Source organism: Solanum pennellii, chromosome 7 (genome assembly GCF_001406875.1).
Source record: "Solanum pennellii chromosome 7, SPENNV200".
NCBI lineage: Eukaryota > Viridiplantae > Streptophyta > Magnoliopsida > Solanales > Solanaceae > Solanum > Solanum pennellii.
Genome location: NC_028643.1, coordinates 3,450,791 through 3,461,824, shown reverse-complemented (window position 1 = coordinate 3,461,824; position 11,034 = coordinate 3,450,791). Strand labels below are relative to the sequence as shown.

General features: G+C 30.1%; 2 protein-coding genes across 2 annotated transcripts; both read right to left on the bottom strand.

Annotated features, from left to right (window-relative positions):
• Window positions 1–829: 829 nt before the first annotated feature.
• On the bottom strand, window positions 830–3,486 carry LOC107026302 (60S ribosomal protein L7-3). The gene is made up of 7 exons (XM_015227209.2): window positions 3,345–3,486; window positions 2,804–2,986; window positions 2,617–2,714; window positions 2,479–2,536; window positions 1,636–1,715; window positions 1,427–1,529; window positions 830–1,261 (listed from the first exon to the last, which is right to left on the bottom strand). Exons 2-7 carry the CDS (start codon window positions 2,975–2,977, stop codon window positions 1,046–1,048), a joined length of 729 nt encoding a protein of 242 aa, XP_015082695.1. The 5' UTR covers window positions 2,978–2,986; window positions 3,345–3,486; the 3' UTR covers window positions 830–1,045.
• A 3,358-nt stretch (window positions 3,487–6,844) lies between these two features.
• LOC107026301 (4-coumarate--CoA ligase 2-like) lies at window positions 6,845–11,007 on the bottom strand. Its single transcript, XM_015227208.1, has 5 exons — window positions 9,738–11,007; window positions 8,612–8,810; window positions 7,516–7,729; window positions 7,330–7,432; window positions 6,845–7,227 (listed from the first exon to the last, which is right to left on the bottom strand). Exons 1-5 carry the CDS (start codon window positions 10,812–10,814, stop codon window positions 7,108–7,110), a joined length of 1,713 nt encoding a protein of 570 aa, XP_015082694.1. The 5' UTR covers window positions 10,815–11,007; the 3' UTR covers window positions 6,845–7,107.
• Between the last annotated feature and the right edge of the window lie 27 nt (window positions 11,008–11,034).

Genomic DNA, 11,034 nt, shown 5'->3' with positions numbered 1-11,034 from the left:
TATATATATATATATATATATTATATGAACTATAATTAATAAATAATACTTCATTAAAACCTATCAAATTTAATGTATGTCATTATTGTAAAATATTTCTTATCGGCTTGAGTGATATACAACTCTTTAAATTTATCTGCAATTTCATTTGAACACTTTAACTTATCTTTGTGCCAGTTAAACATTGTGTGCTACACTCTCTTTTGGCGCGTAAAATTATTGAAAATAATATTTTCTACTACAAGAATGGCGATGGAAATGGGTCGCAAAGAAAAAAAAGGCGGCGTGGGAGGGTAATTCAAAACAATAGATTTTTATTTTTGAAAACTTATTTTAAATTATTTAAATAGAGTTTTTAGAAAAGTTGGATCCAGTGTCTATGTGTCATTATTTTATTGGTATGTTTGTTATTTACAAGTGTCCAAAATATCCACATTTATTTTTCAAACTAATTGTAATTTTATGTCAAACAGGTTTATATTTGTTAAAGATTTATGTATTTTATAGGTACAAAATTAAATTAAAGTGTCTAACTAAAATATGTAAATAACTTTAAGAGCGACAATGATTAAGCCCCTCATTACTACTTCTCAAGATAACAGTGTGCATATTGATCTGTTCCAAATTCATAAATTAAATTTTGGATACATTTCTTGTAAAATAATGACAAGTTACAATTGTTTTTATATGTATCACTCCTCAATTTATATTTGTTTGAATTATTTTGATAAATATCTATGATTCAACATTACTTGCGTTGTAATCCCATCATTAATTTTCATTTAGATAATAGAGTACAACAAATTGAAACGAACAAGAAATATCAATGTTCAAAGTCCAATGGCAGAAACCATAATATAAATTGAACAAAGCACACTTCCATTTTAATATTGAACAACGAAAAAACCAGAGGCAATTAGTATCTTAATTCAAAGACCAATTTTTAACCTCAGGCAGAAATGTGTCTAGTTCAATATTACAAACAGTTCAAAACACCAAAAACAAACTTCTAAAGAAACAAAACTGTTGCTTAGTGAGGGGTATTTTAGTTCATCCTCCTGATGAGCTCATTGATGAAATTCTCGCGATTTCCAGCATCACCGCCTTCAACGTAGTGGTTTCTCTTCTTTTTTAGTCCACCAAGAGGTGCCTTGAGTTGGAAAGGCCATAGAAAGTTGTTAGCCTCCTTGAAGTGTGGTCCCACAGTGATGATCTCGTGAACGAGATCTTCGACGCAGATGATTCCATGTTTGCCCAACACCTACAACATGGGAGCGCATTGTGATGAAAAAGCTGTAGAGATTAGGGAATCCTTTCGTTTGAAGCTTAGGAGACTATGAATGAATTTCAAATATCCAGACGAATAATGTTAAAGAGAGGTTTGTCAGGACACTATGAATGAATTTCAAATATACGTTGCACCAACCTGCTCAACGACAGCATTGTCGGTCAAAGCAATTCTCTGCTTGTCTACCTTTCCATAACCTCGTTTGTAGATCAATTCCTTGATACTCTTTAAGTTGGGATAGCTGGGAAAATTGAAGAGATTCATCAATCAATAGCAGATAGAGGAACTCCAAAATCAAAATTAACCTCAGAAGGACACAACGCATTAGAACAAGAATAGAATGATACCCGTATGTAACATATGGCTCAACCCTATGCAGCATGTTCACGGTGGCCTTGTTAACTTTCAAGAAGACACCGTTGAAGATCTGTCATATAGCAAAGAGTCATCTTTTTAGACAGACAAAAATGATCTGGGTAAGCACTAAAACAAGAATAATAAGAGACTAAATAAAGAAAACCAAACATAAAATCCAAAGTGCAAAAGTTTAAAAGCAATTCAATAGCAAGTTATCACATCTTCAGAAAAGATCTAAAGAAAAGAGTAACTGGCAATCTAAAACAAGAGCATAGCTGTAATGCCGGGACAGAGATTGGTATTCCGCAACACAACTTAGTCTTCGTAACAACTCACTAGCGGAAATCATGAAGTAACCACAAAAAGTAAAAGATGTACCAAGTAAAATGGCAGTCAAATCATGTACTATCACAGGGTAAAAGATAAACCTATGCGCAAAGTTACATGATAAGAAAGTGTAATGAACGAATCGACTAAATAATGTAAAGCCTAGATGTTAGAAAATGAAATGAATGAATCAACTCCTCCATCAAAGTTGAATGTCAAAGGTTATCTTGGCATGGATGTAAAAGATGAAATTGGAAGATTAAATGCTACTTTAAAGCTTTTGGATCAAAAACAACACGTAACTGACCTAATAATGGTGCAATCTGCAGCCAAGTTGAGCAGATTGAATCACTTAAAGTTACAGTGCGGCAAGGAAACTAGAGAAAGGAAAACATAATCCAATAATACATAAATTTGATCATCATATTTTTGTGACGGTGAAAACTCAAACCAGCATCTTCTTACATATTTATATACATATTAAACAGGAAACATCAAAAACTCACCTGTCGCAATCTGAGGAGCTGCAGAATCTTTTTAGTCTGAGGAGGCATTGCGTTAATCCTGAAAATTCAAAATGATAAGTCGATAAACAGGAATCAATTCATCAAATCCCAGATTTAAACAATCCAGCAACATCTTACCCACGGATTCTGATGATGAAGAGCAACTTAGCCTCTGGATCAACATAGAATCCTCCCTTCAATCGTGCCTCGCGCTTCAAACGGATCAACTCCTTCTCCTAAATGCATAAACAGAAACTCTTAAATACCTCAATAACAAAGGGAAAAAAACAGCATCATTTTCTGAGACATTGAGTTTATAAATCACCTGCACTGAGTACTCCTTAGCATACTGTTTAGCTCTGTTATAGATAAGTTTACGATTCTCAACACTCTTTTTCTTAGCAACCGCAAGCTCTTGCTTCTTTACAAGAGCCCACTCCTCATTCCTCTTCTGCTTCTTCAATACCGACTCTGGAACTACTACACCTCCCTCACCCATATCTCTAATCTACAGCACAAAAATACAACTTTAGAGAAACAGCAATACTCTGAACAGAAAAAACAGATAACACCCACCCCCCACTCCTCCTCCCACACACACACACACACAAATTTCAAGAATCAAACAAATTGAAGCTTTTGACACAAACCCATTTCAACAAATCAAAAACTAAGGCTATTATCTAAAACCCAAATCAACGAATCGATCAAACGCTCAAACTTTATACACAACAAGCTCATTCGAAAACGCCTACGCCTAGTATCTTTTCCTTTAGCTCAAAAAAGATGATTTTTTTTTTGTGAAATGCTCAGAAGATTGATAAATTCATAAGCGAAACATAAAGCGAAGATGAGAATTTGATTACCCTATGGATTTCTGCGGCGGCGGCTCTTCACTGCAGAGTTCTTCCTTCTCTGAACTTGCTGAGGTTAAGTTCATTTGATTTATGTAGTAGGGTTTTGGAGAATAAGTTCTTAGTTTTGGGCCTCTATGTGGCCCAATTAATCAGGTCCAAATTTAGTTCCAACATTCAAAATTATCCATTTTATGTCATTTTATAGGGACAAAGTACAAATATATTCTCGAACAATCGTAAATGATATGCAGATACTTTCGTCATATTTTGAAACATTGGTATCCTTGTAATCCAAAAACTAGAGCATATACACTCTTCATTGTAACATAAGACTAAATAGGGACACGTGGTGCAATATTATTCGACGGGTAAGATTATGACATGTATATATTCGTAAGTATAAAGGGTATATATGCTCTAGTTTTGGACGATAGGGACAAACAATGTCTCAAAAATATTACGGAGGGTATCTACATACCATTTACAATAGTTCAGCGTATATTTGTCTTTTTTCCCCATTTTATATGGTATGTTTAAGACTAAAAGATTAAAGTTCATTTTGGTACTTTACACTTACTTTTAATTTTACGGAAAAAAAGGTCAAATATAACCCTGAACTTTTAAAAATAGAGTGCATATATCCTCTGTTATCTTTTGAGGTTGTATATACCCTTATCGTAATGCTTTTGGGTCTATTATATCCTTACACCAAATAGAGAAACATGTGGCAACATTTTAACAATATACCCTATTTTATTTTATTTTTTACCTAAAAGTTGAGTAAATTGTTAAGATGTTGTCACAAATCTCTCTGTTTGATACGAGTTGAGGCATTACATGCTGTCTTACCCAGTACATTTAATAGCTTCCATGGACCTACTATGCCCCAAAACAATGACGGGTAGGGTATATACAACCTCAAAAATATAACCAAGGGTATATGTGTATCATTTTTGAAAACTCAAGCATATATTTGTTTGTTTTTTTTCACTAATTTTATACTATAAGATTCAAAAATCTTCTTTATTTTTTTTAAACTTTGTGTCAAGTCAAAATAGGTAAAAAAAATTAAAATGGAAGGACTAACATAGTATTAAAATCTATATATATATATAAATCTGGATATGAAATTGCTGATGTGGCAGCCCTCATAGGCCAGCATTAGAATTTATATATTTTATCTTTTTTTAAAGATTTTTTTTCTCTTTTTTTTATCTTGATATGTTAGTTAAATTAAATAAATATCCTCTATTGATTATTTCTCTTTAAATTCCTCCATTAATACCTTTATTATTTTAGGTATATATAAGTTACAATTTATCCCTTTAAATATTTAAACCTTTCCCTATTCCTTCTTGAAAGTATTACTAAATTATAATTAAGACACTAATGACCAATATAAGTTACAATTGTAGGTATTGATTACTCCATTACTCTTTTAATTTATTTATTCAATAGTTAAGAATTTATGGATTACTATAAATACTAAAACCATGTCATCTTCACCAATGCAAGAATTTTTTATTTTATTTTTCCTTTCTTCATCATATTTATACTAAATAAAGTACATCAATTTGGTTATTTCTAATTTTATAATATATAGTTTATTTGTTACTAACTTTTACAATGTGGAAGATAAGATGAGCATTTGACAATTTTGGGAATTCAAATTCAATGAGAACAATATTTAATTTGAGTTACCAAGGTACATCACTTTGATTATGTCTAATTTTATATATATATATATAGATTCTTTGTGACTAACTTCTATTGTTAATACTTAACAGTGTGGACGAGTAGACGAGTATATGACAATTTTGGAAATTCAATTTTGATGAGTACAATATTTCAATCATGTTACTCTTTTTATTTCAGTTTGTTTGATGTCTTTTATTTACAATATTTTTTTTGTTCTTTTTTTTTTTTCTTTTTTCCTCATTATTGATGATTTTAGTGTACTTATTATTTTGCACATTTTTTTTAAAATAATCTTTATTATTTATAATGGAAGACAAGATGAACATATGACAATATTTAAGTTTAACTTTCATAAACTCACAAGGAAAAGGAACCCTACATTAATGTTTATGTCCATTAATCTTCAAATGGTGTAGTGAACATTGAGAGTGTGTACAAATTGAATAATTAGAGGCTAGGATAATTTTCTTTGGTATTCCTACAAAGATTATTTTGTTTATTTGTTTAATTTTAATTTATTTTAATTTTCTTTGGTACTCCAACAAGGATTCTTTGATTAATTTATCTAATTATAATTTATACCTACACTAAATAATATTATTGAAATTTCAGGTATATTAATTTTAACTTTGAAGACTTGAATCGTTTTGTTTATTATCTTTTAAGGTTCTTTTAATGGTTTCAACATTGTATATATTTTATTTTGAATAATGAAATCAATTTTGAGGATTAGGCAATTTCACAATTTTTATTTATGTTTACCTTTTAGAATAATTTAGAAATTGTAACTAAAATATAGGTAAGTTTAAAGTTGTATTTTAGTTAATACATATATATAATTTGGGTTTAATTTATTTGAATACTTTATATTATTTGCGTAATTGAGACTATTTATCTTTCAATCTATTCATTTTTATATAAATAATAGGCAGTATATGACAATTGTAGTAAAATTAGTCAAGATAGAAAATGATTTACAAACATTTCATAATCTAAGATTAGTGAAAGATGAAAAAAAAATTCATTACTAAAGGAAAGTATAATACTTTTGAAGGAAAAGAATAGATATTAGAAAAAAACTATATTTACATTAAGCTTATTATATTATTAAATTAAATTTAAATTTCATAAAGAGTTCAACTTATTACATTAAATTTACTTTTCTTATTAAAATAAAGAGGATAAATTTAGGATTTTTTTTTATAATTTCGAAAATTCTTAAGCGATTTCAAATTACAAAAGATATAAAATTTAAGTACTAATAATAAACTTAATTAAGACTTAAAATTTGATATATTTAGATTAAAGACTATAAAGAATCTTTAGAAATATATTAAGTAATCAACTATTCAAAAAAATTAATTATTTAGCAAATTTAACGAGTAATTTTTTATCGCGCAAAGCGCGGCTAAGTTCACTAGTTGTAAATATAGTTGAATCACAGTATCTTACTTAAGTATGCAATATGCAAATTGTATATCCTATAGGTATAGCTTTTCAAAGAAAACTTTAATACATAAACAATTTCATAATTTTGCTAAAATATTTTTATTTAAAAATTGTGTATTTTTATCCGTCTATGAGATAGTTAAGTTAACTATATAAAGTACTATGTCATTTTCTTTCGTTATATACATTCACTTCAACTAGCCAATAAAATTCCATGCGTTTTTTCTTGATGTTAATGCTTATATTTAAAGAAAATGACATACTTTATATGTTTAATTTAATTATACAATACACGAATGAATCGAAAATCGAAAAGGTACAAGACTTAATTCCAGTATCTAAGTAAATATCATGACAAATTTAAAAAAATTAATTATATATTAAAACATAAATAAATAATTACATTAGTGGAGGGAGATTAGGGGAAGAGGAATTTTAATTTAAAAAAAGCTACACTATAGTCAATATAGCCAAAAATGATTCCATTGGTTAAATATACAAATCAAACAATTATAAGCATATCATAAATTTGGTTCATATTTTTTTTACAAATTCCTATATTATGATGAAATAATTAAAAGAAAAAAAAACATATAGAATACGTATTTTTTTTCTATAATAAAATTCAACTAGCGAAATCTGCTGCAAGCTTAGCTCTTAAATCTTTTCGAAGTATTTTCCCCGATGGAGCTTTTGGAATTTCTTCTATGAAAAATACTCGATTTAATCGCTTGTAAAATATAACCTGTACGCAGCATAATTATTTTTTGTCACGTATAATTAAATTGTTTCTAAATATAAAAAAAATTATCTTTTTTAAACAAACTAATAAGAAAATAATATTTACCTGTTGCGATACATATTGTTTAATTTCTTCCTCATTAATATTACTACCATTTGCTTTCACTACAAATGCAATAGGAACTTCTCCAGCTACTTCATCTTTCATCCTATAATTAAATGGACAGATCATTAATTCGATATTTTAAAAAATATAATATTTTCATAAACTAATTTTATCGTAACGACTTACGGTACAACAGCAGCATCAATAATATTTGGGTGAGAAATAAGCATAGCTTCTAATTCAGCAGGAGCCACTTGATATCCTTTGTATTTTATTAATTCTTTTAATCTATCGATTATGAACACTTGATCATCATCATCTATGTATCCAATGTCACCTGTATGTAACCATCCTTCTTTGTCTATTGTTTCCTCAGTTGCTTTTGGATTATTCAAATATCCTATCCATATTCAAAATTTCAAATTTATTTTAGGTCGGTATAACTTATATGCAACGAAAATAAGAAAGAGAGTATGTGAAAACATACTGTTAGTATATAAAAGTTTGATCTGTAAATTACATAATTAGACATATGTCACTATCATATATGTCATTATTACTTATACTTTCATAGTATTACGTATCTTACCACTAATTAAGAATTTTCTACATATATCTTATGTTTAGAGACATGTATTTTTGCTAGCAGACACATGAAAATAGGGGGAGAGGCGAGCGGGATTAGGGAGGGAGGCAAGTGAGATTCGTATGTATCCTGATACATGTGAATCATACTAGATATACACTATATATGTGTGTGTGCGCATGTATGCGTTTGTGTGTATCTAGTATACCATATACAAGTGAGGGTGACGAGCAAGATGGGAGAGTGGTGAGGAGGCAAGCGAGATTTTAAATGTATCTCAGTTACATACGAATTCACTTGTATACAATGTATCGAGAACAAATTACACCTGAATCTGACCTTATGTATCTGAGATACATGTATTTGGAAGCACTATAATCTAGTAAAATACATAAAATTATAAATTAAAATGTATGTAAGTAATTAGCTCCTAAACTAGTGAGATTTATGAAAGTCCCCTCCGTTAAATGGAATTTGGAAAAGAAACATTTCATATTTGAGCCAATAAATATGGGCTAAACATTTGTTGAAGCCCATATATTGTATTTTAATGGGCCAGAAAACTTCTTAAGTCTCATTATACTTGGATCAAAACACAGCAATAAAGTGTATTATTTGGGCCATTAATATTATTGGGCTTGAACTGATCTCTCTCGATATACATAATATTAGAATTAACGCGAACACGTAGATTACCTTTCATGATCTGATCACCTCTAATGCAAATTTCTCCGGCGTGATTCCGGGGAAGGAGTGTTCCGGTGTTGGTATCGATGATCTTCATCTCGGCGTTACGAACAACTGTCCCACAGGAACCTGATTTGACATCAAACTGTTGTTTTGCAAATGCTAAACACATTGATAATACTGGGCCTGCTTCAGTCATGCCATATCCCTATTCAATTTAATGTGTATATCACAATAAGATACAACATTAGTTTATAGACTTTAGCCCAAATTGTACATGATTTGTTTTTTTTTCTAGCTCTATTTATGTCTTTTGCAATAAATGCCGTTTTGTTAAGTTAAAATTGACATTTGATGTTATAAAATTCACTGACAATTAGTAGTACTATCATGTCTTCTAAATGAAAATTATAATGATCCATAAAAATGAGATTTAAAACTTGGAAAATAAAAAGGTGAAAATCAAACTATCGCTAAATGTAAAAATGTATCATTTTTTTTTGAGACGGATTAAAGATAAAAGAATGTACATGGGGAATAATAAATAGATCGTCTCGTATCATTGTTTTCTCCCCGCAAACCAGATCTATTTAGTTGTAAAGCTTAACTTATATACGATGTTCATATAATATATACTCACTACTTATTTGTTCTTTTTAGTAAAACTTCTGGTATATTCTACATATTATAAGTTTAATCACAAGATCCAAAAGTCGATTTTTACCTTTTTAAGCTCTGTGTCAAGTTAAATTCAAACAAACAAATTGAAACGAGACAAAAATATATACCACTAGTGTGCTTCAACTTATTATAGATTATGTTTTTATACCGTAAAAGAAATATTTTGTTCTTTTAATTATGACGACGGTGTTCAAGTCATGACTCTCACGCATACCCTCAATTATTTCACATTAACTATATCCTAATAACTCATACAAATATAGATATTACGTAAATCTGTCTTTCAAATATATCGGACGAAATTACTTATAATTCTCTTGTCCATCCCAATCACTAGGCCGGCTATTTATATAGTTGAGTGCAAATATTCTTCTACTCTAACACTATAAATTAAAACTTATAAAATATTTTTTAGAAATTATACAAAAAAAATTTAAATAAAATAGGATTTTACCTGTCCTAGTATGGCATTAGGCAATTTAGCTCTAACAGTATCTTCAAGCTCTTTTCCCATTGGTGCTGCCCCTGACATTATCATCCTTATAGATGACAAATCATATTTATCTACCAATGGACTTTTTGCAATAGCCAATACAATAGGTGGCACAGATGGTGCAATTGTTACTTTATATTTTTCCACTAATTCCATTAAACCTTTTATCTCAAATTTTTGCATTATCAAAATAGTTGCACCAACTCTCAATCCACAAAGCAAAATTGAATTGAGAGAATAAATATGAAACAATGGCAAAACACACATGATCACATCTTCACTATGCAAATAAAGATTAGGGTTTTCACCATCAACTTGTTGTGCCACACTTGTAACAAGTCCTTTATGTGTAAGCATCACTCCTTTTGGTAACCCCGTCGTACCGGACGAATAAGGTAATGCCACCACATCATCAGGAAGAATTTTTACACTATCAGATAAAATGATGTTGTCATCATTAGAATTGTTTTCGTCCGATGGATGAGTGGTAGTTAATAATAACTCCGCGAAACTAAGACATCCATCGGGCAACGGCAAGGAATCGTCCACGCATACGATTTTAACTCTATTTTCCTCGGCGTAACACTTGATTTTATCGACGTAGCATGATTGTGTTACGATGAGCTTCGCGTTCGATGCTTTCGCTTGCTTCGTAATTTCGGACGGAGTGTAGAACGGGTTCGCGGTCGTGCTTATCGCGCCTCGGAACGATGCTCCGAGGAACGAGAACACGAATTCGGGCGAATTCGGAAGTAAGATCATGATGACATCTCTTTGTTCGATACCGAGTTTGTGGAGCCCTAGGGCGATTCTTTTGGCAGCAAGATCAACATCGGAATAAGTGTATGTCGCACCCGTGGCACTATTGATTAAACAAGTGCGTGAACTAAATTTAGAGATGTTTTCAAAGCAATATTTGTGAAGAGGTAAATGATTTGGGATGTAAATATTAGGAAGTTTTGATCTAAAAATATATTGATCATGATCATGATTATGATCATGATAATTACTTTCTAATTTGTTGATCATTTTTTCCATAATCTTTTGTTTTTGCTTTTGGAGAGAGAGAGAAAAAATAGAAGGTGACTTATAGGTATAACTTAGATGAATGATCTTTATATTTATCTTTGGTTTGTTTGGGAATTGGTAAGTTATAGACAAAGGCAAGAGGATTAATTAGGTGATGGTAGAGGGGTCAAGTAAATTAATAGATTGTTAATAAAATGGTTTAGAAAAGTGTGTGAATATATATATATAT

Bases quoted from the DNA above. Each gene is read 5' to 3' on its own strand.
- LOC107026302 (XM_015227209.2), bottom strand. From the start codon at position 2,977: ATGGGTGAGGGAGGTGTAGTAGTTCCAGAGTCGGTATTGAAGAAGCAG. The intron at 2,537-2,616 runs GTAAGATGTTGC...TTGAATTTTCAG, and splicing joins TTCATCATCAGAATCCGTGG to GATTAACGCAATGCCTCCTC. The intron at 1,262-1,426 runs GTTGGTGCAACG...CCCATGTTGTAG, and splicing joins ACAATGCTGTCGTTGAGCAG to GTGTTGGGCAAACATGGAAT.
- LOC107026301 (XM_015227208.1), bottom strand. From the start codon at position 10,814: ATGGAAAAAATGATCAACAAATTAGAAAGTAATTATCATGATCATAAT. The intron at 7,433-7,515 runs GTAAGTCGTTAC...ATTTAATTATAG, and splicing joins ATTGATGCTGCTGTTGTACC to GATGAAAGATGAAGTAGCTG. The intron at 7,228-7,329 runs GTAAATATTATT...TGCTGCGTACAG, and splicing joins AACAATATGTATCGCAACAG to GTTATATTTTACAAGCGATT.